The 27,699-nt window shown below is 36.3% G+C and overlaps 1 protein-coding gene across 2 annotated transcripts in view; it reads left to right on the top strand.

Annotated features, from left to right (window-relative positions):
• The window catches only part of LOC120527736 (cytokine-dependent hematopoietic cell linker), a 97,244-nt gene that overhangs the window by 38,218 nt on the left and 31,327 nt on the right, over nucleotides 1-27,699 (top strand). The window contains exons 5-16 of one of the 2 annotated variants that reach the window (XM_039751497.1): nucleotides 6,297-6,444; nucleotides 8,455-8,507; nucleotides 11,785-11,830; nucleotides 12,135-12,188; nucleotides 12,275-12,303; nucleotides 13,028-13,047; nucleotides 13,593-13,622; nucleotides 19,792-19,896; nucleotides 20,280-20,307; nucleotides 20,494-20,512; nucleotides 21,249-21,312; nucleotides 24,328-24,368. In XM_039751497.1, coding sequence (XP_039607431.1) covers nucleotides 6,297-6,444; nucleotides 8,455-8,507; nucleotides 11,785-11,830; nucleotides 12,135-12,188; nucleotides 12,275-12,303; nucleotides 13,028-13,047; nucleotides 13,593-13,622; nucleotides 19,792-19,896; nucleotides 20,280-20,307; nucleotides 20,494-20,512; nucleotides 21,249-21,312; nucleotides 24,328-24,368 — 637 coding nt within the window. The remainder of the gene's footprint in view (nucleotides 1-6,296; nucleotides 6,445-8,454; nucleotides 8,508-11,784; nucleotides 11,831-12,134; nucleotides 12,189-12,274; nucleotides 12,304-13,027; nucleotides 13,048-13,592; nucleotides 13,623-19,791; nucleotides 19,897-20,279; nucleotides 20,308-20,493; nucleotides 20,513-21,248; nucleotides 21,313-24,327; nucleotides 24,369-27,699) is intronic. The other variant, XM_039751498.1, reaches the window with a different exon arrangement.

Genomic DNA, 27,699 nt, shown 5'->3' with positions numbered 1-27,699 from the left:
AGAAAGTGAGCATTTAAAACTGTTTAATTGTTAAGATGTGTTGAGATTTATTATCTGTAAAATTGGTTGAGACTGTTGAGTCAAGATGTGAAACAGAAAAGGGGAAATTCAAGCTTTTTCTCCATTTATTTTATTTTTCTGAAGTTAAGCACTTTATTTAAACATGCACAATTTTCACATTTTATTTATTTTGTCTTATTTTGAAATGCAGCCCTACTTTTATTTAGTAAATTTATGAACATTATATACTGTGAGGGAACATTATACATATCTGCAGTCATACATACATGTTCAGTTCTGTGTTAAGTGACAATAAATACAGTATTGTCAAAATATTTTTGAATTGTACTGAACTCATTTGATTTGAAAGTCTGGTATTGATTGCATGCAGATGCTGATATAACAACTAGACTACTTAAATATAAATGATACTAAATAGTTAGACAATATGATCTTCCGGACCATTGCTTTAAGAATTTTTCTCTAATTGGAGATTTTAGTTGAATACCCCTGTGATAGATCATCCAGGTCCTACAGTAGCAAAACTCCAAAAATCACCCGATCACCATGATCACTATACTTGAATGTTGGCATGATGGTTGAATGGTGGAATGCTGTGGCTACTTCATACCAGACATAATAGGAGCAAGAAAGTTTAACTTTTACCTCTTCTCTCCAAAGTCCTGAGCATCATCTGAGTACTTCCTATCAAATGCATTCATATTCTTTTTGGATTTGCTGTCCTCCAGTGGGGGCGGCATGGTGGCGCAGTGGTAGTGTTGCTGCCTCGCAGTAAGGAGACCTGGGTTCACTTCCCGGGTCCTCCCTGTGTGGAGTTTGCATGTTCTCCCCGTATCTACATGGGTTTCCTCCGGGTGTTCCAGTTTCTTCCCACAGTCCAAAGACATGCAGTTTAGGGGCATTGGTGATTCTAAATTGTCCTGTGTGTGTGGGCTGGCACCCTGCCCAGGGATTTGATCCTGCCTTGCACCCTGTGTTGGCTGGGATTGGTTCGAGCAGCCCCTGTGTTAGGATATAATGGGTTGGACAATGACTGACTGTCCTCCAGTGAAGTCCAGGGTCTTTCTAATTACTGAAACAACAGAAGCTTGCAGCTTTTTAAAATACTTAATGACTTACTGGATGATTTTAGGCTATCCCATTAGACTAATTTTGGCAGGACAGCTGCTCCTGGGAAAATTCAGTACTACTCAGAATGTTTTCCATTTAGAGAATATGGCTCACACTCTGGTCTCAGTGGAGTCCCAGATAATTAGAAATGACTTTGAAACCCCTTCCAAATTTTTAGATAACAATTTTTTTGCTCTTTCTTTTATTTCTTGAATCTTTGTGTAGGCAACTTAAATCTGAGGGTTACGCTCAAAATAAGCAAGCTTTACAATATATTGAATAGGGCTATCTGTAATCAAGCTTGGCTGTGTTCAGTCAGGCGACTCCAATTATCCTTTAAATTGGGTTGACTATGTGGTAATTACTTACTTAGGCAGTAGTGTTGGTTAACTTTGTTCATTAGACCCTTGAAATAAGTTGAAAAAGGTAAAAAATGTTATTTGTTCATCAAAGTGACTATTATCTAATTGTAGATGTTGGTTGACTGCTTGAAAACATTCAGTGTCAAACATTCTCAATGAAAGATGTAAAAAGCACATACCTTTTTCTCAATACTGTAGGCTATAGCCCATTATATTATGACATTTCTAACAGAAGTGAATATATTCAGAAGTCAACACACACTGTTAGAAATTTCATATAATTCATGAATAAAATATGAAGTATTTTGCAGAGCTGAGAGCATCTTCAGAAAAGGAAAGAATTCTAAGTAATAACAATTTGTTTTCTAACAGTATCGTGGCAAAAGAGTTTGCAGACACTGAACTTGCATTTGAAAATTACAGTGGTACAGTACTTCATATTTAATTCTACATAAATGTAGCAAGAAGTTGTTTTCCATGTAATGGTGTAAATTTAAAAAAATAGACTTTAAAATGTTTCTACACTAACATGATTATTTTAAACATCCTTCTATCAATGGCAGGTTTTAACATAGTTTAATGATGATGCAGGATTATGACAAGATCAAACACATTTTGCTTAATTTTGTGTTATGAGTAAATATGCTTAACAACTAAAGAAAATCATTCTAATTTATTTATTAGTCTAGCTACCTTTAGTTTAAGATTATCAGCAATAGGAAATATTTCTATTACATTACATTATGTTATAGGGATTATAAATAACTAAATGCTATAAATCATTTATTATTTATTACTAAGAATTCATAATAAATATAATCATCTTCTATTATTAAAGCAAGAACATTTATCAAGCAATGGATAGCAAAGTAGAAACAACAGCTTTTCCATCAATTTTCTAATGACATGGCATATATTTCCTAAAGCAAACACTTCTGCTCTTTTTAGCATAGGCTGCTTGGCTGTGTTCTGTAAGTTGCATAAAATTAAATGTAAAAACAGAACACAACCCAGTCAAACAAACAAAAAATCATAGCTGTACAACAGTGTGCTGTGAAGACAATTCATGAAACTCAGAACTCAAGCCCCTCCCGACAAAGACACTATACAACTTGAGTTGCTTTTTGTATAGGATAAAATGGCAAATAAAATGAGCACAGAGATAGCAGGTTAGTTGTTAGTTCTAGCTAAGTTTTGAAAACATTCCATGAAGCTCTTTCTAAAGATAGTTTGATTTTTTTTAATTAAAGATATTAAAGAACAGAACTGTTCTGCTGAGTTGTAAAGAGTGGATTAGGATTCTTCCCATGGAAAAAATAAGTCATTGAGCAAGTTATGTTGTATAAGATATTACAACTAATTTTTCATAGCACACTTTTTCCCTAACTTCCAATTTCATTTTTGTATTTTGTTTTTATGTCTCTGCTAGAAGAGCCACGTCTCTTGTGCTGCTAGAACAAGGAAACCAAGGTCTCTTCATTATGCAGTACAATACAATACAACTTATTTTTTTGTGTAGCATTATTTACTATTCACTGAGTTCAGGCACATAGCGCTCTGAACAATTCTCAGTTAAAATACAGGTATAGATTATAATAATTACCAAATATGGAACTGATATTCATATAAATACAGATAAATACATTAAAATAGACAGAGAACATGGTAGAAACTGATTGGACCTAAAGAGAAATTTACAATATGTTTCCAATAATCAATATATGAACTATGGTGAGTTGACAATGAAGAAGATTAAACTTGTAAAACACAAAGTCAAAAATAAAATCACAGTCCTAGAGACCTTGACCGATCCTGGGATTTCTGTAGTGGAGTCTGTGCCTGTCATCCAACACGACATGTATAGCATACTGTGACAAGGTTTCTCTATATCGTGCCAAAGCAAGGATGAGTATGTATATTTGGAAGTTGAAGTTTAAGAGGCGACACGGTGGCGCAGTGGTAGCGTTGCTGCCTTGCAGTTAGGAGACCCGTGTTTGCTTCTCAGGTCCTCCCTGCATGGAGTTTGCATGTTCTCTCCGTGTCTGCGTGGGTTTCCTCTGGGCGCTCCTCCCACAGTCCAAAGACTTGCAGGATATGTGGATTGGCGATTCTAAATTGACCATAGTGTGTGCTTAGTGTGTTTGTATGTGTCCTGCGGTGGGTTGGCACCCTGCCCGGGATTGGTTCCTGCCTTGTGCCCTGTGTTGGCTGGGTTTGGCTCCAGCAGACCCCTGTGACCCTGTGTTCGGATTCAGTGGGTTGGAAAATGGATGGATGAAGTTTAAGAAGTGCAATGTCCAGACTGCCAAAAGAATAAATAAATGCTGCACCAGAAGTTCACATTTCACAGTGCTTCATTAATTATGCTACGTACGTGCTCAAATACACAAGAGTGCAGTGGTGAAGAAAATGTACAGTGGAATCAACATTATTTAAGACAAGACAGCAAGAAAAATCTAGATGTTGTTATCTTGAAATGTAGAGGGTGTAGCATGCAGCCGGGCCCCTCGCTGGGAGGACCAGGGGAGCGAGTGTGGCCAAAGCTTTACCTCCTCTGGGACGCTAGATGGCAACCCCCCTGGGTTGCAGTGGTGACTTGGACTCCCTCAGGGCTTTATGGGAGTTGGAGTGTGGTGCAGCCCTGTTTGGTTCCACAGGTGCCACCAGGGGGTGCTGCAGCAGGTGCTGCTGATCTCTTATGGGTAGTTCTTCCACCACACCTGGAAGAGTAATCAAGCACCTGGAGCACTTCTGGGTACCTTATAAAAGGAGCCAGCTGCCACTACCCGGGGAGTGAGAGTCAGGAGGAGGAAGACTAAGCTTGACCCGAGGAGTGGAAGAGAAGGAAAAGAGAGAGAAGGCCATTGAGTTGTGCTGTGCTTTGGACTGTGTTGTGTCTGTGGGAAATGGGGAAGGTGTTTCCCACGAGGAAAAAGAAAATAAAAACCTTGAACTTGTGTCCCTCGCTTGTCTGTGGATGGGTTCAGGTGGCAGTGCCAGCCTTGTGGGCCACAAAGTAGAGTTATGCAATAAAGCATGAGTAATACTGAGCTTACCTGTCAAAACATGTTTTTTTATTGACTGCTCTCTTACAAATTAACAGCAGGGCAAGGCATGCTCTGAGGCCTACATTAACATCAGAGCAGCATTATTAATCTAAAGCATTTGACGTAATCTCAATAATCCTTTTAGCTAACAAGAAGCTTGCTCACCTATTAATAGCATAGAAATAGGCTCCTGAAAACATGGCATTCCTATTCATTCAATACCACTACAGCCAGAAACACTCACAGGTCTGTTGACTCTGTTCAGCTTTAAAGGTACCATCCATTATAGTGTCACAGGCATACTCATGATCAAGATGCCTCTCATGCCTGTAGTGAGTGAGTGTATAATTGATTTATTTTTCGATAGGACTATGTTAAAGTAGATTGTTAAGATTTCTACCTGGTAACTTCTTCTTTTGAACTACTCCAGAGAGATGCATTTAACCTGCAGAAACTATGTTCTACTGGGTTCCTCTCCTAATATTTATGGACCTTTCTCAAACATATCTTTTCCCTTGCCTGAAAAATTGCACCTTTATCAATTTCACCAGCCCACTTCTTCACTTCAAAAGCTGTGCTGCCTGAATATTGATTTAAGAGGAACTGTTCTTCTATCTCCACTATTGTAGGTAAAACCCAGAACTACCTAAATACATCCTCACCTTTCCATGGGGGTTTTGGACAGTTGTTCAAATTTTCTGGGGTACAAATTCTAGCTATGCTTCCTAATAGACCTGAGGCACTTAACAACACCTACTTTGTCTCTGGCCTTTGGGCTCATATTTGGTGGCCTTCAGACTGGCGTGGAGCGTATTATTTGGCCTATGGGTTACCTGATATGACTGTTCTTTCAGGCTCTGTTTCACCACTAGAATAGGTTAAACATGCCTCCATCTCAGTTCCATCAGTGATGGCCTGTGGTATGGAGCAATTATTTTGCCTTACATTTTTGAGCCTACTGCCAGAGCACGCATAAATGAACAGGCAGATGCACTACCCTGGTGGCCAATCTCACCTCTGACACCCTTCAAGAACTTTCAGATGAGGCTTTTGCTACAAGAACTGTGAATTGAATGGTCCTGGATATGATTTGGCAGTCCAGGGAGGCACCTGCAAGGTGATAGGGTAGAAATGGTTACTGCATTTTCAAAGATGCTATACTAATCCTTCTGTCACGCATCACCAAAATCATGGTAAATACTTCTGCTTCCCCTCCTGATATTGGTTATGTTACCCTGTCACTTGAACTGTCTTATAGCAATGTACACTTGCAGTACCTGGATCAATTGCTTAAAGTAAATAATGTTTGATTGGGGGGGATTGTGAGAGTTGATTATTACTGATAAATATGATTTTCACAAATTGATTGTATATTGATTATATTGAGTAACTTCTGTCCTTGTTAATTATTAGGCTTTGCCTTTAGAAAGCATTTTAATTAGAGCCTTCTTAGTGCCAAGACATTCAGTCCATGGCTTATATCCAATATGGACATTGCATTTAAAACCTAGATATTAGGTACAGCTTGGAAGGTGGAACTTCCATTAGGTACAAAGGGTATATCAGTGTTGCACAGTTGGCAATCAGGGCCATGAGACGTCTTGCAAATGTGCTGCATTGATTAGTCAAGAGCAACTGTCCAAATACTAAAAAACACATAAGCCATGAAATGTATGACCTTACTGCTTCTGTAAATTTCTCCAGTGTTTATAATATTTTCATAACATTTAAAAGGACCTTATTTTATATTGTACAGGATCGTAGGATAATGAGTCATGAAGATGAGGATTCAGACTATGAAATAGCAGATGAACAAGAGTATACCATTGTTGAAGACCCAGAGGAATCTCATCCTATTCGAATCCTGCCAGCTAGACATGATGATAACAACCACGAGTATGCAGGTGAATTTAAGAAATAAATGTTTTCTTTTTGTTTTTTTGTTCACAATATCTGTATTGTTCAAATAGTCAGATTCACTGTATTATAGAAACTGATTTTTTTCCATTTTCCCCAAAGAGAAATAAATATTAATCAATATGGAAATAGGTGTGGATTTTTTAATCAAATTTACTTCTCAGGGCAATATCTGCTGGATACTCGAAACATAGTTTTACAAAATCCTCCCTTCACACAGAAGTTAAAAAAAACTTGAAAATAAGTAGCTAGTGTATCTACTGTAGCAGAAGAGAGAATTGTAGTTGAATAAACAAAATATAGTAGTTCTCAATTCTGCTTCAAGCGAAACAAAGCAAGTTGCAATTTTTAGTTTTATTCCATACAAGGGAAAATCACAGACTGTCGAGTTTACCGTACTTCTGACCTTCTACTTACATAGATGTTTGTGTGTAATATACAGTATTTTTGTGTTCCATCCACACATCTGTAATGGGATGACTGATTGGCAGGTATTCCTTATTGGTCTGTAGTTTTTCATTGTACACAGAAAAAAAAAAACATGAATGTGTATTGCTGGATTTAGCCTGTATATGACATAAAATCAATGCAGAATACCTGTTTTCAAACTGAACTAACTTAACTATAAGTTCCTGGTTTGCCAGGGTGTATTCCAACAGCATCGGGTAGAAAGCAGGAAACATGCCAGGATAAGGCACCAGTCCATCTCATGACACATTAACACTCATACTCACAATCTGTCATTTTAGAATTGCCACTTTTTCTAACGTGGACATCACTGGTATATATGAGAATAAAGCCAGAGTACCTAAATAAAAAAATAATAATCGGACAGTGACACGGTTTCTTGGAACTTTAAAAGAGCAGGGGTACTATACCACCCTCAATGTGTAACATGCTAAATAAAACTCTAACTCATAATCTAAATTAATATCAATCCATTGATCTTTTGACTCACATATCTAGTTCAGCATTTTTTGACCCAATTCCTATCACGACAGCAACAGGAAAATGGTTCATTTAAGCATGTTTTATGAAATACTAGCAGACCTGGCGCACTTCACTGCACGTTTAACCGGCTAGTTTCGGCAGCGGATCGTGGTTTTTCCAATCTAGACGTCCTGTCTTTTTCAGATTCTTTTAACCGCCTGATTTTGGCTGTGAATCGTTTTTTTTAAAGTTGAAGTCGTTTCTTGTTGAGATTTGTTTAATCACCTGGTTTTGGTAGCCAGGCGTTTTTTTCCCCAACCTAGAAGACCTCTCTTGTTTAATTGCCTCGTTGATTGCATGTCTTTCAAGGTAGTTTCAATACCCATTTCTTGCACGGAGTCTTCTCCCCTTTTATAAGTGACTGTGTAAGAACTGCGTGTACTAAACAGTAAATTAGTAAAGGAGAAAGGACTAAACACTAAGGAAAAAGAACGGCAAGACCGCGTCAGCAGCGGCTCTCAGCTCGGAGCGAAATGAAGTAAATGAAATGACGTGAATGGGAGGGGAGATGATCACGTGACTCCACAAACACACAAACACAGTCTCTCAGATCCCAACTCTCCTTTATATATATAGATACTGAAATTTCAATGTATATATTTCCATATCATTGTATATATGAGTATTTATGAGTACAGTATGAGTATATGAGTATTATACAGAGATTAAAGTTGTTCCAAGTGCTTATATTCAAGAGAACAATGCCCATCTAAAAAACAATTATTTGTTTTCAATTATATTTAAAATATCATTTTAAGGTTGTGGGATCACATTTTGTAGACTTTGGCTGGAAAAGTTTTAGGTAAAAAAAAAGTTAAAACATTACTGGTTGGTGGGGATGCACGTAATACTATTTCTCTTAATGCACAGAATACTAATTTCAGTATTTTACTATTTTGGTACCTTTAATTGTACTGTTTGAAGGAAAATATTAAAATTCATAGAAATAATACTGTTGAAGTATATTTTGTATTTGCCTAATACAGCATTTTTTTATTTATCTTTAGACAGGCAGATTCCAATGTTACATGCTAAAACAAGTTCATCTCCAGATTTCAATGTAAGTCTATCAGTCCATCCAATTTCTGAACAAGGCATCAAAAATGAATCTCAGTTTATGTATTTTTTAAAATGCATTTGAAAAGTTCCAAAATTTCCAGAGATGTCCTATCCAGTAACTTAAACTAATTCTTCTTTATCAATCCCATACAAGAAATCAACATTAGCAAAGATCAACTCATTTTGCTCAAATTTTAACCTATATTAAATTATCCTATATTAATAGAGTCAATCAATATTTAATTTAGTAGCACTCTTTCCTAACCTGCAGCATAACATCAAAAGACTTCTAGCAAAGCAAGCAGGATTTTAATTGAAATGTAACAACATTAATAAAATTAAGATCATTCAGTAAACCGGGAAACACAATCATCAACTAAAAGCCAGATCATGTTAATTGAAACAACGTACATACGAATTAAGCCAAAAGTATAGGGTGGTCCAGATCTAATTATGCCATTTTCATTACGCTATAACTTATTAAGTTTATTACATAAAAATCACCCGAAAAATCCCCGACCATCAAGAAGTGTGTGAACTGACGACATGAAGAATTGTCTTCGCGCCGAACTGGAATCGTCCCCGCATAAATCAAAGTCATCTTTGGATCTGGATCTGCATAATTAGATCTGGACCACCCTGTATAATGCCTGGGCTTTTTCCACATTATTTTTCAAAGCATTCTCACTATAGTTATAATGACTTAAGTGCATTTCTGACATTGTCGGGTTTCTATGGTTCCTGTTGGCGTTATTTATTTTCAAACAATCAGCTTTAAACTCATCAGAAAGGAGGGACTGTTTGCTCAAAGGCACATAGTTTCACATTTTTTTTGGTATTAATTTATAAAAGTCTTTTTCGTGCAAGCTCAGGATTTTGCAATTGTTTTTTCCAAATAAGAAAGGAAAGCCTTTTTGTTTAATTGAAATGAGGGACTTTGCTTGCTTTTCCATGTACTCCTGGCTTGTAATATCAGAGGCTGAGTTTAAAGGTGACTGATCGAAGGAGTCTAGCTGTCCTGGAATAACAATGGTGCTGTTGTTCCAGGAACAAAAGAAACAAGACGTATCAGATTATCCTGTTGACCAGAAATGCAAGTAAGATTTCCACTGCACACTATACACTTAATAATAAACTTGACGTGATCCTGAAGATCAGAATTCAAATATTTTTCAAAGCAACTGAATAAGAAAATGAGTGGTAAAACAAGCCTTATGTGTAAATGTTTCCTGTATACTCATAGGACGTCATTGTAATGAAGGGGTTTGCTTGACTCAAAACCAGCAGTTATTCTTGTAGTATTATTTCCGTCAAACTATATTTAACACGGCTTACCCATTCATTCACACAGATTAAGAGAAAACCAACTAAAGATGTCGCATATGATTTTTCTGCTTTTAGTGTCAGGCCAGTTTTTGCAGTCTTCGCTCACTTGAGATCTCATTTGATATGTGTTACTGGGCTGGCTTGTGTTAAGATCTTAAAAAAAAAAAAAGACTTGTCAGCATTTAACCTACATAATATTTATTTTATTTTCTGTAGTTGAAACTTCAGCAAATGCTGCACTGATTAGAATAGAACTGCAAGACACACTGATCCAGGCAGAAATGCAGCGTCTTAAGGCTTCTCAGCTGTATTCACTACCGCCTCACATTGAGAAACAGGGAGAGAAAGAGTTTAGAAGACATTCTATGCTGTAGAGTTATCTCTCAATTTTAGTTTTGTCATGTTTATATTATCTACTGAGAATATTTTATTCCTGCCGAAATCTATCATGTTTACCACATATTAAATTCTTATACTTAACTCAGCAAGATGACAACCAACTTTGGATGGAAAGCAATAGCTCGCCACTGGGCAGACACTGTTTAGGTCAGAGCAAAAGCCATAAAAACTCTGTTTTTAGTAGGCAGGGTTTGCTGTTTCTCCTCCCACATTCATTAATTTTCCACAGCTTATCTGAAACCAAGTCACAAGGGCAACATTCTTAGCAGTGAGGCCCATATATCCCTTTCCCCAGCCATACCTACCATCTCATACCATGGGATCCCAAGGTATACCTAGGCCATCTGGAAGATATAATCCTTCCAGCAATCCCAGGGTCTTCCCCGGGGTCCCCTCCCGGCTGGTTATGCCCATGAAACCTCCACAGAGAAGCATCCAAGAGGCATCTGTATCATCTTTTCCCACTTACATTTTACTGTTAATATTGATGCAATCTGAGCAGATCACTTTTACCAAAATGGCTTTAGTGAAAATTTTATAATGTAACAAATTAACGCTTTGAATTTAGTACACTGCTGCCTGCTTGATGAACAGGAAACATCCAAGAACCACATGCCTGGGTGCAAACTGAAAAGGAGGCCTTGCCTACAACTAGTCCAACATGAAAATGTATATTGCATGAAAAATGCTTTCATTTTAAAGGGGTCTCTCTTAAAGGAATGGCTGAGAATTTAGCATTTTAACACATATGGTTTGCTTGAGAACCAAATTTGTGCATCAGGTGCTAGGACATGAGAAGCGGTCCTTAGAATAGATGGTGTGTCTTAAGTAAGAAACTATTGGATTGTAAGTTGGTCAGGAGGTGTTGGCACCCATGCATTGGAACAAACAATCTGCTTAGGTTCACCTCATTCTACATAGTTTGCCATCTGTGAAGTTTTATTTTTTTATTTTATATTAGGTATGTTCATTTCTCCTTCTATTTGCCTGCCTAGAAATTATCCACAAATTCATCACAAATTGGAGACGATTTGTTTGGTGAAAATACTTTTATACAGGTGTGTTCCACTAACGAGAAAAACATACCATGTTCAACATACAGTGTTGTGATGCTGAACACAAATAATAGCAATATTTTATTTTAATTTTTTATGAGTGCATATCCATCTGGCAAGACATGAGTTCTAAAGCCATTTAGGCAGGCCCAGATATGCTCTAGGCTTGTTGTTTTGCAATTATTTATTTGCATTTTGTGTTCTCTCATGTTCTATCCTACCTGTATGTACTTTTCTAACACAGTCACAATGGCTAAATATATATATATATAATATATCTTATGTTGTAGTGTTATAGCAGTTGAAGTCTTTCAGTGGAAATATCAGTATTTCACAGTAAAATTGCCAGTGTTAAATTAATACTTTAGTGTAAATATTAGTCCTTCCTTTCTGTACAAACTTGTACTGTTTACTTTGACACTATAAGATTTAATTTGACACTGCAAACTTTGCTGTGTTAATCCAACAGTTAACACACATTTCTTCCTATGATTACAGAGATTTAACAACATACCACCATTAACTCCAAAAAGACCTGTTCCAGGTAATATTGGTTTATTCTCAGTTCTTCTTTTCATTTCATTTTGTTTGCATATTATTATAGCGTACCAAAACGTTAGAGACATCATTATCAACCTAAGTAAGTTACTGATTACGATAATTAGAATTGATATTCAAAATATATTGGTTTATTTTCAGTTCTTCATTTCATTTCATTTTGTTTGCATATTATTATAACATAAGAAAATGTTAGAGACATCATTATTATCCTAAGTTACTGATTACGATAATGTGAAAATTATAATTGCTATTCAAAATATTTTACTGAACAAATTTGCAATTTTTAGGTCCAGTGATCAACAGGGATTTGAAGCCAAATCGACGGCCGCAACCTCCTGCAGGTACCAAATATTTTTAACGGCAAACATTTCTAAAAAATTGGAGTATGCGTCTTTAAATGATTTTTCAATGTCTTATGTTTCTTTAGTTAACAGCCAATTCCAGATGAATTCACAGGTATGCGTTTTGTTTTCTTTCCTTCTGTCATATAAGGTATTTCTGTTTATAAATTCTCAGTGCTGTTCTCAGTTTCAAGACATGTCTCAAAACTAACTAGCAGTTGCTTTTTCACATTCACAATGCCTAGGCCACAGTGTTACTTTGGTTTGACAAATCTAAAACAAAAAGGGGTACTGAAAGCTGGATGAATTTCTGTGTTGCAAATGAATGTTTTTTGTAAATCTTAAACATTCTGCCGTTGTTAGTGATAAAAATATGTGACTTTCATTAAATATGGTTAGTAAGATGGCTAAACTGCCACAATTGAGGTAATAGTTCAGAATGATGTTGACACGTCCTCCTCCCCATTTTGACTATACTGTAAAATATAATCTGCTTTTTTCAATATTTTGTTATAGAAATAAAATATAAAATATTTCATTTTTTCTTTTAAATTAAATACTATTCCAGAGTATTTTATTTATAAAACACAGAGCAATCTCAACAGATACTTTGACTAAACTATTTTTTCTGTAAAGAAATGAATAATGTATGATTATTTGCTGTAAAAGATTCATATAACAATAACACTTTTTACATTTAGATTTATTAGTAGACACTTTTATTGAAAACAACTTAGAAAAGAGTAAACATCAGCCTGGGGACTGTTTGGGAACAAGTGTTACAAGACAAGGTTACAAAACTGATCACTACAACACTTCTTATTTTGTTTCATTTTTAGAATGCTCAACATCCACCCAGGTAATGCATGAGTTTTGCCTAAATAATAAATTCTTTCAGGTGATGTCATATTCTTTGTCATGTTGAATACCTGTTTACCGTGATTCAAAATTAAATATAGACTGGCTACATTTTTTATCACTTTAGCTATAAATATTGTAGTTCATTAAGTAAAACCATAGTGAACAACCAAACTCTTTTTGTTTATCAGCATTTACAGTAGCAGCATTAACATCTTCAGGCCTTTAACATAGAAGTACATTTAACAGAACTCAGATACTTTTAAACTATGCATTCCTAAGTGACATCATACTGATTTGTATACTGATATCATGTAACCATCAATAGAGAGAAAGTAAAAGAAGAATCATTTTCATGAGGAAAGACCTGTTTTTTATTTTTATGATGCAGTCTATCAAAGCAGCTTGTATCATTCACCTACAGAAAATTTTGGATGTGCCATTCATAAGCTTCATGATTTGTTAAATGTAAATGGTAGAGAACTCTGTTGAATCAATTGAGGGAAAAAAACATGACTTTCACATATCTGCCTCCTCTCTTTCTAGCATTTCATTAAGGAACTGTGATTCTAATGGGTATGTACATTCGTAAAAATAAAGGTACCAGGGTGTTTTTGCAGAGTGATACCATAGGGGAACCATTTTTGGTTCCCAAAAGACCCATACACATGAAGGTTCCAGAAAGAGCCTGCATTTATTTAGATCGGTTAACTGCTCCATACAGTAAATAACCATGAATAGATGGTAACACCATCCATCCATCCATTATCCAAGCTGCTATATCCTAACTACAGGTTCATGGGGGCTGCTGGAGCCAATCCCAGCCAACACAGGGCGTAAGGCAGGAACAAATCCTGGGCAGGGCACACACCCACCGCAGGCACACACCCAGCACACACTAGGGACAATTTCGGATCGCCAATGCACCTAACCTGCATGTCTTTGGACTGTGGGAGGAAACTGGAGCACCTGGAGGAAACCCATGCAGACATGGGGAGAACATGCAAACTCCACGCAGGGAGGACCCGGGAAGCAAACCCGGGTCTCCTAACTGCGAGGCAGCAGCGCTACCCACTGCGCCACCGTTCCACCTAGATGGTAACAGATTTATGAAATACCAATGGTTTATGATTTTTAAAGGACTCTCACTGCATATGTACACTAGAACTGGCTAAGTCCAAGTTTTCTTAATCTGTAAGTGTACTGCTAGGTAGTCTACCATACATTAAAAATGTCAGTTTTCATCTACATTTTAGAAGTTTTTTTCAAAGCACAAAAAACTAACCTCATATGCAAAGAACCTTTCCCTGATTGAAACGGTGCTTTGTCAAGCAAAGGTTCAACAAGGAAGCACACAACCCAGTAGAGAACCATAAAATGCCATCAAGGAACTAGTATTTTTAAGAATGCACCATCAATATGAAAGTGAAAAAAGAAAAAGACCAGCAAGCAAAGAAACTCCTTTGTACATGCTGGCTCATTTGCTTGAGAATCCTAATCTCCACAAAAATGGGCTATAGAAAAATAACTGAAACAAATGGAAAATAAACCAATAAGCTCCTTTTCTGTAAAAGTGTCCTGTTCATTGTTTTTTTTTCCACTTTTTTTGCATTAATTTTTCAGTTGCTGGTTATAGGAACAAACTGAACACTTTGATCTAATGACAGATTGCATCATTATTTGCTATATTTAAAGTGAGCATTTATACATTAACCAGCATGCTCTATGTGCAGCATCCATATGCTCCACTGACAGTCTTTATAAAGTATTTATTGACATCACATCATCCGTGTATGTTCTCTGAACATATCATGTTCTTTGACTTGCTACACTTCTACTATAATTCCTCCTTACTTTTCTTTGTTTATAAGCTTAGTGTGAAAGTAATTTCCCTATGTTCTCTTTTATCTCTTCACTGGATGAAGAATAAGAATATGAAAATTACTAGCACAAAAAAACATTCAATATATATTTGGAGATAATTTATTAATATGTACTTCAATACTGCATTGCTTTTTAAAATCATTAAAATCTCAAAAAAGAAGCATAGTTAGATTGATGTGCAATGGATCGTTTATTTTTATTTTTTTTACATTTTATTGAATTTATTAAAATCAAACAACATTCCATACAAGTAAGTCAAAATTTACAACACTAGGTTCAAGTGAAGTCAACCCCCACCCATGAGAAAGAGAGCTAGGCCAACATAATGAAACTTTAATACTAGAAAAAATAAGTAAATAAATAGAATAAAAAGGGGAAGAGAATCTGCTTATTCTAAAATGTTATTAATAAGATCCTGCAAGTTTTTAAAAAAAAGTTTTGCACAGATCCTCTAAGTGAGTATTTATTTTTTTCCAATTTCAAGTAGTATATAGTATATAGTTACCCACTGACTGAAACAGGAGAGTTAGGATTCTTCCAGTTGAGCAAGATAAGTTTATGTGCCAATAGTGTAGTAAAGGCAATTACAGTTTGTCCTTCTCCACTTTAAGCCCATCTGGAAATACACCAGACACAGCTGTTAGTGGATTAGAAGGGATTGTGACACCAAAGCTGGCTGATAGGCATTTAAAGAGTTTGGTCCAAAATTATGTTAATTTGGTGCACCCCCAAAACATGTGGCCCAGTGAGGCTGGAACTTAACTGCAACGTTTGCAGGTTGGATCTTGCCCTGGAAACATTTTGGACAATTTTAGAATAGACAGATGTGCTCGATAGATGATTTTATGTTGAACGATCGTATGCTTTGCGCATATGGAGCTAGAGTGAATTCTTTGTAGTGCTGCCTTCCATTCCTATTCCGAAATCTTGAGTGAGAGATGCTTTTCCCAATGTACTCTGGGATCTTTGAAAGGGATGGACTTTTAAATGTGTTTATATATTACAGAAATGCTGCCTGAGTCGTCCAGACAGATCAATATTTTTTCCGGAGTAGAAGTAGGCGGGAGGTGAGGAAAATTGGGCAGGTTTTCTTTAACAAAGTTTCTAATTTGGATGTAGTGAAAGAAATGTGTTGCTGGAAGGTTAAAATTGGAGTGTAATTGTTCATGGGATGCAAAGACGTTGTCTATGTACAGATCTCTAAGTGATTTAATACCGAATGTTTTCCAGAAATTAAAAGCTGCATACGTTTGAGAGGGAGGAAAAAGGTGGTTATCATGCAGAGGTACCACAGATAAAGTTTCTGTATCTTGAAGTACTTCTTGCTTTGGTTCCATATTCTGAGTACGAAGCAAAATTGGGTTATTAGTATATTGGCAATACCATTTATTTAATGGGGTACAAAGTAAGGAATATAAAGAAGTACTGCAGGAGTTTTTTTCTATTGCAGACCAAGCTTGTGTGCCGCCCAGTAATAAAACTGAAAGTTAGGTAGAGCCATGCCACCTTCTGCCTTAGGTCTTTGAAGGGTTGTCCTTTGGATGTGTGAATGTTCTGAATTCCAAATAAATGAGGTTATGATTGAATCTAACTTCTTAAAAAAAGATTTGTTGATGTATATTGGAATGTTTTGAAACAGAAAAAAAGTTTAGGAAGGATATTCACCTTCACAATGTTAACTCTTCCAGCTAAAGTGAGATGAAGGGTAGACCATCTATGCAAGTCTTGCTTACGTTTTTCTAAGCAGACAGCAAATTTTTGTTGATAAAGAGCTTTATGTTTACTTGTGATATTTACCCCTAGGTATTTAAACTGATCTGTGATGATATAAGAAGACAGGGCGCAAGACAGGAACAAATCCTGGGCACTGAGCCAGCCCACCGCAGCATATCATCTGCATATAGTGACATTTTCTGTTCAAATCCTTCTCTGATAATCCCCTTTTTCTCATAAACATTTTGAGAGTCAACTGCCAGTGGCTCTATGGCGATTGCAAGAATCAGTGGTGACAAGGTGCATCCTGGTCTAGTACCACGTTCTAGTTTGAAGTAGTCGGAAATAATATTGTTAATACAAACTGAGGCTTCTGGATTGGTATATAGCAGTTTAATCCATGCAAATATGTTCAAGCCAAACCAAAATTTTTCCAATGTAGAGAAAAGGTAGTTCCATTTTACCATATCAAATGCTTTTTCTGCATCCAACGATAATAATATCTCCTGGGTGTTAGACTTTGTAGGTGAATATATTACATTAAACAGGCGACATAGATTGGAAGCTAAGTGTCTGCCTTTAATAAACCCAGTTTGGTCTTGTGATATTATCAAAGTAAGAACTTTCTCAATCCTACTGGCTAGGACTTTGGAGAGTATCTTAACATCGCTATTCAGAAGTGAGATTGGTCTGTAAGATGCACATTGTAATAAGTTCTTATTTTGCTTAGGAAACATGGTCATTAATTCTTGCAGAAAAGTTTGAGGTAGAATTGTATTTTCTCTGGCTTCTGTAAATATTGCTAATAACGGGGGATAACTTAAGTAAGAATTTTTTATAAAATTCAGCAGGGTAACCATCAGGTCCTGCTGCTTTCCTGCTCTGAAGTGAGTTCATAGCATCTAGTAATTCTGATATTGCCAGAGGTTTATCCAATTCTTCTGCACTGAGAGTATCTGGTTGTGGTATCTGTAATGGATCCAAAAATGTGTTAGGTTGTGTCTTGTCTTCTTTAACATGAGTAGAATATAAGGCCTCATAGTAGTCTCTAAATATGTGCATTATATTTTTATGGTTAATGATTTTGTCTCCGTTTGTGTTGGTAATTGCTGGGATTGCATTGCGAACCTCCTGCTTGTGGATTTGTTAAGCTAAGATCTTGTTAGCTTTCTCTACTACTGTTCATAGTACGGAACAGACTTGTGGATAGGGTTACTTGTTTTACACTAGATTGTCCTGTTATGTGAAAGAATACATGTATGCATATACACTCACATAAAGGATTATTAGGAACACTGTTCAATTCCTCATTAATACAATTATCTAATCAATAAATCACATGGCAGTTGCTTCAATGCATTTAGGGGTGTGGTCCTGGTCAAGACAATCTCCTGAACTCCAAACTGAATGTCAGAATGGGAAAGAAAAGTGATTTAAGCAATTTTGAGTGTGGCATGGTTGTTGGAGCCAGACGGGCCGGTCTGAGTATTTCACAATCTGCTCTGTTACTGGGATTTTCACGCACAACCATTTCTAGGGTTTACAAAGAATGACGTGAAAAGGGAAAAACATCCAGTATGCGGCAGTCCTGTGGGCGAAAATGCCTTGTTGATGCTAGAGGTCAGAGGAGAATGGGCCGACTGATTCAAGCTGATAGAAGAGCAACTTTGACTGAAATAACCACTCGTTGCAACCGAGGTATGCAGCAAAGCATTTGTGAAGCCACAACACACACAACCTTGAGGTGGATGGGCTACAACAGCAGAAGACCCCACCAGGTACCACTCATCTCCACTACAAATAGGAAAAAGAGGCTACAATTTGCACAAGCTCACCAAAACTGGACAGTTAAAGACTGGAAAAATGTTGCCTGGTCTGATGAGTCTCGATTTCTGTTGAGACATTCAAATGGTAGAGTCAGAATTTGGCGTAAACAGAATGAGAACATGGATCCATCGTGCCTTGTTACCACTGTGCAGGCTGGTGGTGGTGGTGTAATGGTGTGGGGGATGTTTTCTTGGCACACTTCAGGCCCCTTAGTGCCAATTGGGCATCGTTTAAATGCCACGGGCTACCTGAGCATTGTTTCTGACCATGTCCATCCCTTCATGACCACCATGTACCCATCCTCTGATGGCTACTTCCAGCAGGATAATGCACCATGTCACAAAGCTCGAATCATTTCAAATTGGTTTCTTGAACATGACAATGAGTTCACTGTACTAAAATGGTCACCAGATCTCAACCCAATAGAGCATCTTTGGCATGTGGTGGAACGGGAGCTTCATGCCCTGGATGTGCATCCCACAAATCTCCATCAACTGCAAGATGCTATCCTATCAATATGGGCCAACATTTCTAAAGAATGCTTTCAGCACCTTGTTGAATCAATGCCACGTAGAATTAAGGCAGTTCTGAAGGCAAAAGGGGGTCAAACACCGTATTAGTATGGTGTTCCTAATAATCCTTTAGATGAGTGTATTTGAACCAAAAAAGAGTGCCAACCCACACACCATAGCTTTTCCTGCCTTGTGCACAGTTATACTTGGATAGGTTGAGACTCTCCCAGCCCCATCATTGGATTAAATAAATGTATAAAATGGATGGAGTTTCACATTATAATTATTAAGATAGAAGGCTGAAGGTTAGGACTTAATGTAAAATATTTTTTCATGCTTTTTGTTCTTTAAAGTAGATCTAATTTATACAACACTCCACATACTGTCTCACAATCAGATTTATATTTTCAGATTCTGACACAGAAAGAATACATCACTGCATTAAGATCAAAAGGAAAACCCAACAGCATGTCATTCTCTCCCCACTGAACAATCAAAGATCAGATTTACCTGACGCTATTCCTGTCTCTAGTTGTTACATTTATTTTAAATTTTAATTTAACTCAATAAAACATCAGTAAAAACATCTGTAATTAACCATAACCCAAATCAACTAATCTACTGTATGTGAAATTATATGGCATTTATTTTTAGAAGTGATGCAGCAAACCTACCTCCCTGACTAAAAATCAAAAGTAATTTAGAATAGCCAGTCTAGCTGTGTTAGAAACCCTTTTTTGTTTCTCTTTGAAATTGGTTCCTATTATATATACCTTTATTTTTAAGTTATTTTATGCTTGATATTAAAGGCCAGTTAAGAAAATCCCTAAAGAACGACAGCCACTTCCTCCAGAACCTATATTGAATATTGCAAGTGATCTTCAAGCAATAGTGGCTGAACCTTTGAAACCAAGGTACAAAGTTTTGTCAAGGTTCTTTATGTAATGCTTCCTACCAAAAAGTATTCCATAATTATTGTTTATTCAGTAGATAATTTTATTAAACATTTTATAAAAATCACAGTACATAAAATATATTTGTCTGTGATTTTATTTAGTGTTCAGAACAAAAATGTGCACAGACAAGAGTATGTAGTCAAATTAACAATTAGTAACAAGTGGAATTACACAATACAGAAGTTCTTTAGCGTAAAATATGTAATACAAATTCACTGCAGAAGCACTATTAAACAGTTGAAAATGTACTTCTTTTTGAAACTTAATTTTCCTAACACATTTGAACCAAACACCAAATGTTACAAATTGCTTTTTTCTAATTTCGACAATTGTTCTTTCAGGCCAGCTCAAAGGAAGAGAAATAACAATGTAAGTAAATATTTTGTAATATTTAGAAGCTTAAATAAACTGTTTTGTAGAACTTTTTTCTCTTGGGATAGTCACTTAACGAAATATGATCAGGTCAGACATTAAAGGATTGTGCTTAGTCTTCCTTGAAATAATTACTATGTGTTATTAACTTCCCTTTTATGTGTTTATTTTTATTAATTTAAGATAAATGACTTGCAGAAAGGTAAGCACTTTTTAATGTGTAATCATACAGTGTAATAGTGACTTTATATTGTGGGAAATTACAAACAATTTTTAATTTAGAGATTTTGTTTTACGGGCATTAATAAGGCTGTTCATTTTTGCAATCAGACAGTTAGCACTGTAACAGCATAAGTGGCTAACTCAAAATGTATTGTATAAAGCAGATTCAAACCAGGATCATCCATTTATGTTTTTTCAACAAGTATCCATTATTTGTTCAGTCCACCTGCACTCAGAGGCAGTAAATATTCACAGTTTGATTATCCTTTGGGGTTTAGGCTTAAGGTAGGGTTAGGTATTTTGAGTCATTGCAGTAGCTCCATCTTGATCACAAACAATAAAGGTGTTTTAACTCATGTTGAGTTAAGAAACAGATTTCTACTAAATTTTCAAACCAGTATATAATTTAACAATTGGGTACCTTTAGTTTTTGGTCCAAATCTAGCAAACAAGACAATACAGGCAAATTGTTAACTAATTTAACTTCTTTTAATTGTAAATCGCAATGGGCATGTTCTTGAAAGTATCAATTAGAAGTAATAAATTGTGTAAATTGGCAGTGTTCACCATAGTCAATAATGTTCTAGAAGGCCAGGCAGAATATCCATATTTAAACAAAACGGCATTGGGGCAAACTGTACATTCTGAAAGAGACATGTAGTCATTTTTAATTTCTTTTTTGTGTTTTTTGTTTGTTTGTTTTTTTTTTTAAAAAGTGCTCTGTCCTAGACCTCTACTTCCTGTCCCATCAAGATGCTCACAGAGTACGGATAACATGAGGTATATCACTGTCAACACATACAATTTGTTCTCTTTTAATAGAATCTGAAATATATTTATCCCATTGAGGATATTTATTTTGGTTATACAATGATAATTGTACATTTTACAAAGCTCTGTTAGATATTGCTTTATTTGCTGCATTAATATCAGTTTATTAAATTAGCTTGTAGGTATCTTTACTCAAATGATATATTACTGGTAGATTATCACAAAAAATTGTAACAAAAAGTATAACGTGGGGCCAGTTTATTTAAAATAATAAGATGTTTTACGATCGAATGTCCCAATGAAGCTCAAAGTGCTGTGCCTTTTTACAGAAACCTTGAACAGTATAAGGAGAGACATGTTACACTATGTTTATTTTCATTTACTTATTCATCTTTATCTTGCAAATTGAAAAGGCATACATGTACCAAAACAAAAGATAGACCCATGTAACATGAGGAACTGTGTCAAGAAACATTACTAGTGTTTCTTTTATAGCAAAAGCAATATGTCTGCATAATGCCTTACTGTGACTGGGACTGGCAAGTCAGAGATTTTCATTCTTTTTAATTTTCTTGCTTTATAGTCACTCTTTTTAATAACTCCCCCCAATCTTGTCCAAAAGAGAACAGATTATGTGTCAGAGTGAATTTTATCATTTCTATTACTTACTTTGTGGGTAAATCGTGTTGTCTAAGGTACGTTTCACATGCCAATATGCCATCATCATAGGGGATGTTTGCTCAGACCCAACAGACCAGGATAAACAACTGCAGGAGCTCAGACAAGATTTCATCAGACAAGGTTTTACCCCCAAAACAACAGACACTCAAATAAGGAGAGCTACTGCCATACCCAGAGACAACCTTCTGGAATATAACCGCATCCCCCTTGTTGTCACCTACAACCCACATCTTGAAACACTTCAAAAAATTGTAAAAGAACTTCAGCCAATGCTAAATAATGACCAAACACTGAAAAAATGTATTTCCTGAACCTCCCCTCCTGGCATACAGAAACTTGCAGCAACTAATTGTCCAAAGCTTCCTAAGTGAACCAATAGAAAATGGCACATCTCCCTGCCTAACGAAAAGATGTAAAATGTCTGCTCACATTTATAATACAGACTGTATAGTTATTCCACACTGCCGACTAGAACATCACATAAAGGGATCATTTTCCTGCAGATCATCTAATGTTGTCTACCTAATTCTCTGCATGAAATGTCCTGACACTGCACTCTGTGTGGGACAAACTGGACAAACACTCCGCCAGAGAATGAATTTACACAGATTCCACATTAAACGTGGCAACACAGATGTTCCTGTAGCGGCCCACTTCAACAGCCATGGACATTGTGAGAGGGACATTAAAGTCACAGTGCTTGTGGGCAACTTCAGAACACAGCAAGAGAGAAAAGACTGGGAAGTTAAACTCATGTTAAAATTTAATACATTACAACATGGCTTGAATAAAGACAAGACTTTTATGGTCAGATATGAGGATTCTTTGCTTCTTTCAGAATGACACAGACAACCTGACTACAGATCCACATTGTTTTGAAAAACTTATTAGAAACTTTAAAAGACTTTGTTGGACAGTTATATTAACCAAAGATCTTGACCATACATTGTTCTTCTCTCTCTTGTTAAATTAACCCTAGCCTGAATGAATCTATACATTTTGTTACATTTAAAATTTCTCACTTAAAGATTTACCAATGTTGTTTCTTGTCCTAGTGTGTATATAAACTCAGGGAACTCAAGTTTCTGTATTACATCTTGCCTGAAGACGGGGCCTGAGGTGCCTCGAAAGCTTGCATATTGTAATCTTTTTAGTTAGCCAATAAAAGGTGTCATTTTACTTGACTTTTCTCTGTTATTAACCTAAAAAGCTTTAAATGGCTTTCCACCGGACTAGATCAATGACCTTCTCCATCACTCTGCTCCTGTTTATCCACTACGGTCCATTGAGTCTGGCAATCTTGTTGTGCCCCACACTAAACCTGCACTCTATAGGTGAGAGGGCCTTCAGCTGTTTAGCGCCAGACTTTCGAATGACCTTCCTAAATTAATTAGATCAGCTGACTCCATTCATTCTTTTAAAATATAACTTAAAACTCATCTTTTCAAGAAGGCTTTTAACTTAACTTAACATTCTGCTCCTTCTGTCAGTTTACCTCCGGATGCTCAGGATAATTTGTGTGTGTGTTATATCACAAATGATGTGATTTGCTAGGCTTTCCTTCTTCCATTGAATTTAGTATTTTATTCTAGTTTCTTTTCTTTTATTCTAATCAATTTGTATATCACGTATTTATCTGTTTTAGTGCTCTATTCAAGAAACATTTGTATCCAATGTTACATATACAGTACCTATTGCTTCTTTCTGAGACTCTGTGAAGCTCCTTGAGCATGGGAAAGGTGCTATATGAATAAAATGTATTATTATTATTATTACTATTATATTGTAACAGAACAGCTTTCTTATTTACAATTCATCAGTGCAACTACTGTACTATAAAGGATAGATGTTTAGCTGTTAACTGTCAAAGAACACAAAAATTCAAAACTAAGAGGTTTGATGCTTTTGCTTAGAGCAATTAAGAAAGTTCATTATCTGCACCAAATGCGTAGCTAAAATCCAAACAAATAAATAAAAAATTAATGACCAGCCACCTCCAGATATAAACAGACATTGCAGCTTTGAAAGGCCTGAGCAAAGCAAAGCCCCAGAGGTGGCTCAATAGTGCACTCTGCTGCCCAAACTCCATCATAATCAAGTTCTTTATTGTATTTATCATGAATGATGCCACTATTGTTAATTGCCTAGAAAATCTTTCATACTGCGATTAGATTATTTGTAATGAACAGAGCCAAAAGAATACATATTTGACAGAATAAAAATTATAAATATGCTTATTAATCATGTGAGCAATGTCTATAATGCACAGAGTACCTTTTACTTTCTATATATTTGTTTTGCATGTATTCAAACTTGTGCTCTTTTCTTCTTTTTGATAATTAGTTCTCACACAGCTCCTGCTGGGCGACTTTCACCAAATTCAAGTAAGTTTAATGAATTCTGATTTTGGTCAAAGATTGTGTTTAATAATTCATTTCAGAAAATTTGCATTGCTAATATGTTGAATGGCAGTATAGTAGTCCAGTGATTTCATGTGCTTCCCCACAGCATGTTCACTGTCTGTGTGAAATGTGAAAATGTCCCAGTGTCTGCATGTGTTTTCTTGGAATATCGTAGTTTAATCCTAAATCCTATAGACATTTATGTCAGATTAACTGATATTTCAAAATTAGCTGAGGAAGACTAATGATGCTTTGGTGGGCCATCCAGGAGCACTCATGTGTTGCACTCATTGTTGCTGGTGTATGCTGTAGCTTACTATGGCAAAGATTTACAGTAAGCAAGTTCCAAAACTGAACAGATGATGTGTTTTCAATAAGTATTTTGAGAATGAAAATTAAAATTTGACATTCAAATAAGTTATAATTTAGTCTGATTAATAGGTTAGCAATTTTTGTTGTAAAAAAGTATTAATACACTGCGTCTATAAGAAATAAAAGTTGTTTGCAACTACTTGACACATTTTTAGATTAAAAGAATGCCATTCCTCTATCCACTTTCAGAATCCCAATTTGTAGGGGTTGTAAGTAGTCAGAGCCTATCAGAGCATTCAAAGCAAGTTAGTATTTAACACTGGATGGGAAGCCAGTCCACCACAGGGCACAGTCACAAACTCAATCAAAAAGGACTAAATTAGAATTACTAGTGAAACTTACATGTTTTTAAAGCTTAGGAGGACAAAACAATCTCTGAAGGAAATATTGAGTAAACCTGGAGAACATGCAGCTTCAAAAGATCCCAGCTAGTAAAAGTAAAAAAAAGGAGTCAAAGAGCTGTGAAGCATTGCTACTCTTCACGCATGCTGAACAAATAAAGAAAGTTTACTTTACACAGCAATACTTTACAGTTATAGTCCAATTGGGGCCTTGCCTGTATGAGTCAGTGATAAAAGGATAAAACAGAGGATCTCAACACTAACTCATACTGCCTCAATATACCAATGAATCAGTTTAAAATTGTGTAAGCATTGTTTTAATTAAACACTCTGTTTCTCTGGTGACGGGAGGCACGGTGGCGCAGTGGTAGCGCTGCTGCCTCGCAGTAAGGAGACCCGGGTTCTCCTCCTGGGTCCTCCCTGCATGGAGTTGCATGTTTCCCGTGTCTGCGTGGGTTTGCTCCCACAGTCCAAAGTTTTCTCCCACAGTCCAAAGACATGCAGGTTAGTTGCATTGGCGATCCTGTTGAAAAAATAAAAAATTGTGCTTGGTGAGTGTATGTGTGTATGTGCCCTGCCCGAGGTTTGTTTCCTGCCTTGTGCCCTGTGTTGGCTGGCATTGGCTCCAGCAGACCCCAGTGACCCTGTAGTTAGGATATAGCAGGTTGGATAATGGATGGATTTCTCTGGTGAAGTATGGTGGCCAAGTAGTTAGTGTGGCCATTTCAGCTCATCTAACATTCTGTGTAGAATGTCTACATTCCCTTCACATCTATCTGAGTTTTTCTGGTTGTACTCAAATATCCAAAAGAGTCACTTGTTATTTTAGTTGGTGATTCTAAATTTGCCCAGAATAAATTTGTATAGCCGTGTAAGTGTGTGGGTTACTATAGTGAACTGGTGTCCTATCTATTACTGGCTCTTGCCTTGAGCTTAATGTTCTGGTAATCAGCTTCGGCTTCCCCATGTCTAATTTGGGTTAAATGGGTTGCAATATATAACATATATATTTTACGTAATTAGTAGTTAAATATTCTAATAAGTTATATTTCTCTATTGGCAGACTTACTATTCTTCAGTACCCAAGGCAATAAAAATGCGTGTACAACAATTTAACAATTTTTGGTGGCACACTGCTAAGCTCTGCTGCCTCACAACTTCACATTTATGGGTTTATTCCTCCACCTGATGCTTCGTGTTTGCATGTGTCTTTTGCCATGTACTCCATTCTTTTCTAAAATCACTCAAAAAATGTTAAACTGACATCTGACTTTAATTTTGTTCAGTATCAGTGAGGATAATGAGTGTGCATCCTATCCACAACTGTTCCTGCTCTGTTTCCAATTTGGCAAACCCACAGCTCTATAAATCATCAATAGGTGGCTGCTAAAATTAATTGAAGGATTAACAACATAATTATATATACAGCCAATCAAATATTTAGAATTACTAATAAATTGTCATATTTTTAATAGAAACTGATAGCTTAGTACCAATGAAAAGGCAACTCCATGATGCCCGCCTAAGAGGACTCATTTCAAAGAAAAAGCCAAATAAATTAACTTGGCAAAGATGCAAATAGGTAAAAGCTTGGAATCACATGGAAATCCACTGTCCAAAGTCTGTGTTCCTATGCTAATTTTATATTTTTGCCCTGTTGCAGATGACACTGATATTTGGCATGTACTATTTAAGATTGTTCAACTGAAGACTAGTAAGGCGTATGTTTCTCAAACTACAGACTCCCATGTCCCTCTCCTCTTAATCCTTCCTCTTCTTTTTCTGTCTGGGTTAGATGGTTAGATCCGTTTACCCTCTTCTCTCAAAATAGTTTTTGAATTCTGGTATTGGGTGATTGTGGCATATTCAGCATCAAGACTAGCTCTGCAAAAATTTTTTTTTATTATTATTGAACTATTCAAAATTATGTGTTAAATAAAAGTATGATGCCCTGCAGTGGGCTGGCGCCCTGCCCGGGGTTTGTTTCCTGCCTTGCGCCCTGTGTTGGCTGAGATTGCTCTAGCAGATCCCCATGACCCTGTAGTTAGGATATAGCGGGTTGAATAATGGATGGATGGATAAAAGTATGAAAAACTAATCTGCTTGGTTCAATCATCCAGTCCCTTTCTTTGTTTCTGTCACTCTGTCTTACCAGGCACTTCTGTGCATCTGGTTATACTGCCATCTAGTGACTGCAAAACAGTTTAAAATGAACATACTATATCAGCTGAATTATTCTTGCTGTCAAATGGCTTTCATATTACGATGGTTGGCAAAAAGTTTTTTTTGCAACCATCAAATATTTTAGGTGTTCTTTATAGATAAGAGGGTGCTGAATCCAAATCTAGCAACAGAATTGCTCTAGCACATCCAATTTTTGAGAGATGAAGGTTTGAAATGAAAAAAATACTATTTTTGAGAAAAAAGTAATATATACTCAGCAAAAAGAAACGTCCTCTGACTTTCAACTGTTTTTACTTTCAGTAAACTTAATGTGTAAATATTTGTATGAACACTAAAAGATTCAACACCATAAGACATAAACTAAAAATGTTTCACAATGTGTCCCTGAATGAAGGGGGTCAAAATCAAAAGTACCA

The sequence above is a fragment of the Polypterus senegalus genome, chromosome 4 (genome assembly GCF_016835505.1).
Source record: "Polypterus senegalus isolate Bchr_013 chromosome 4, ASM1683550v1, whole genome shotgun sequence".
Taxonomy (NCBI): Eukaryota; Metazoa; Chordata; class Cladistia; order Polypteriformes; family Polypteridae; genus Polypterus; species Polypterus senegalus.
This window is presented reverse-complemented; position numbering and strand designations above follow the sequence as displayed.